This window comes from Lolium rigidum, chromosome 7 (genome assembly GCF_022539505.1).
Source record: "Lolium rigidum isolate FL_2022 chromosome 7, APGP_CSIRO_Lrig_0.1, whole genome shotgun sequence".
In the NCBI taxonomy this organism is placed as follows: Eukaryota; Viridiplantae; Streptophyta; class Magnoliopsida; order Poales; family Poaceae; genus Lolium; species Lolium rigidum.
The window spans coordinates 54953488-54956149 of NC_061514.1; the positions used below are offsets into that span (position 1 = coordinate 54953488).

The 2662-nt window shown below is 50.9% G+C and overlaps 1 protein-coding gene across 1 annotated transcript; it reads right to left on the reverse strand.

Moving 5' to 3' along the window:
- Window positions 1-772: 772 nt before the first annotated feature.
- Window positions 773-1379, reverse strand: LOC124671372 (UPF0014 membrane protein STAR2-like). The gene has a single exon (XM_047207749.1). The coding sequence runs from the start codon at window positions 1301-1303 to the stop codon at window positions 773-775; it is 531 nt and encodes a 176-aa protein (XP_047063705.1). The 5' UTR covers window positions 1304-1379.
- Between the last annotated feature and the right edge of the window lie 1283 nt (window positions 1380-2662).

Here is a 2662-nt window from a genome sequence, read left to right on the forward strand (position 1 = left end):
ATGTGTCGTCTCATCGGCTCCTCGCCCATGATTTCATGTGCCTTCATTATTCTATATACGCATCGTTATGAAGTGCAGGAATTGGCTTGAAATCATATTCGTAGGTACAGCGCGCGGCGACCGAGACACGTGAAAGGAAGCTATCCATGTGAAATATACTACTAGTAGGATTAGCGAAAAAGGAGGCGCGCGCGATTACGCTTAATTCCATCTTGTACAGATGGATTGATGGCTATTTTTGGGTCAAACTGCAATACTACGGCCTTGTTTGGTACTAGTGTTTCAGTGGAGATTAGTGGGGATAATACCCTAGAGTATTGGGTGAATCACTGCTGTCACCCAATCCCCACAAAACCCCATCCCCAATCCACTAGGTATGGGTAGAGTATTGGGGATTGGAAAAATTACACTAAAATTTGGGGGAAAAGTGGGGATAAGTGGGGATTAAACTCTCTCGTACTCTAGCACCAAACATGCATTGGGGATAAGTGAGAATTTAAAGTTTGGAGCGGATTATCCACGCTAATCCCCACTAAAACTCTAGTATCAAACAAGGCCTACGTGATTAGCGAGAGAAAAAACAAAGGGATGGAAGTTGAAAGCTGGAGCGAGGCTGGATCCTATATATCTCACGGAAAGGTAGGGTGTGCCATGGACGGGCGAGTGATGCCAGCCTGGCCACGGTCATGTGCGAGCGAGGAGACACAATCGATTGGAACGGAAGGGACCAAACGCATGACGTCATCCAACTGACGCGCGGCTCGCAGGACGCTTAGTGTGGGCTCAGCATCGGGTCAACCTGATTGTAAACAGGCTGATTGTTTCTGCAAGAAGACGACGGCGAAATCTTGCTGCGTACGAGGTTCCTCTGGGACTTGACGTCCTCGTGGAGCTTCTTCATGGTGACGCCGGTGACGGTCATGGCGTTGCCGACCATCATGCCGGCGACGGGGATGATGTAGCGGGGCGTGAACTCGAAGACGCTGAGCACGACGAGCAGGAACATGGTCACCCCCGTGCCGACCAGGATGGACGCGCCGGCGATGCACCCGCCGCGCGGGACGCGGCGGGCGCGCTGCCCCGCGGTGTGCCCGGCCACGGTGACCATGAAGAGGTAGGCGAGGAGGATCCACAGCGGGCTGCTCTGGGTGAAGATGAAGTGGAGCACGAAGCCGATGACGGAGAGCTGCAGGAAGGAGCGCGCGATGGCGTACAGCATCTCCGCCTCGATGCCCAGCCGCTGCGTGGAGCTCAGCGCCACGGCCATGGCGACGGCCGCTGTGGCGGCCAGAGGCTTGAGCATGCCGATGCCGAAGTCGCGCCAGAACCCCGGCGCCCACGGGTCCACCTCCTGCGCCAGACCCTGAAGCAGCGCCGAGATCGACATGGTGGCCGCCGTCGACGTCGAGTGTGCTGAGCTGAGCAATAGTGGAGCTGAGCAGAGTGCCGGCGTGGTGGGCTGGTAGATAGAGGAGGTGTGCTAGTGCAAGTGGGGGGAGGGAACAAGTGAGAAAGGCGATGAATGGGAGAGGTCGTGCTCTGCTTTGTGGCGTGGCGCTTCGATCGGGTGCTACGTGGGGGAGGAAGATCATCACTTCATCAGATATCCTCGGTGGATGGTGGGGCCCATCGCGTGACGCCAAGATCACTAGAGAATCCAGCAGCTGACAAAAGCTCAGCAACAGTTCTCGCAATACGGCAATATCAGAGAAAGTAAATACAGTAAAACAGTTTTATTCTTTTCTGAATCATTAGACATCCCCACCAGGCATGCCTCAAATAGTCGCCGGCAGGGATGCCAATGACAACATCCTCTATTTTCGGACGCTGTTTCTACCGACGTCTCACATGCGGCAGCCCCGATAGATAATTTGAATTAAAAACTCAAACAAAAATCATAGAAATTCGAATAGGTTTCGAATATAAAGTTAGAGCCTGTTTGACGGATTTTTGTACCAAAAATTTGTAATAAAACATATAGTGTATATTACATGCACGTGTCAATTATGATGGTACATGCAAATTTGCTATGACACATGCATGACAGCATGCGTGTGGGCCAATGATGATTTTTACTAAAGAGTTAACTTTGGCCAACCCATGATTATTTCTACACGTGGGAGACGAGCATCAAGGTAATCAAATAGGGACTGTCTATTTTACAGTTAGCTGTTTTATAATTCGCGCACAGTCATATTTTCGGCCAGTTGAACAATGCCACGTGTATATGAAAATCTGCTACCCACGAGCTCGCGCGTGAGACAAATCAGCTGGTCGGATAACAGGTCGACCCGCCAAACGCAATAACGCTAATGTATACCGAGTGTCCAGTCCATCCAACAAAAAGACGGCCTCCCTGTAGGTAGTCTCTGGGCTTTTACGTGATTCAGCAGGCGAGCCTGTGGGCTGCCAAATTGTATCTAGCTCAGCTAGTAAAAACACTCAACCTCAAAAAAAAGTAAAAACACTCAGATAGACACACATCCCCCGTGTGCGTTTTCTCAAAAAAAAAAAATCCCCCGTGTAGCAAAGTGAAGATCTTCCTCCGGACGAAACACCTGGGGCAACAAAATAAATATAGTGAGGAGAGCGGGAAAAAAGGCATTAATGGGAGATACTCCCTCCAACCGTGTTTAATCAACGTGAAACACTGCACGGTGTC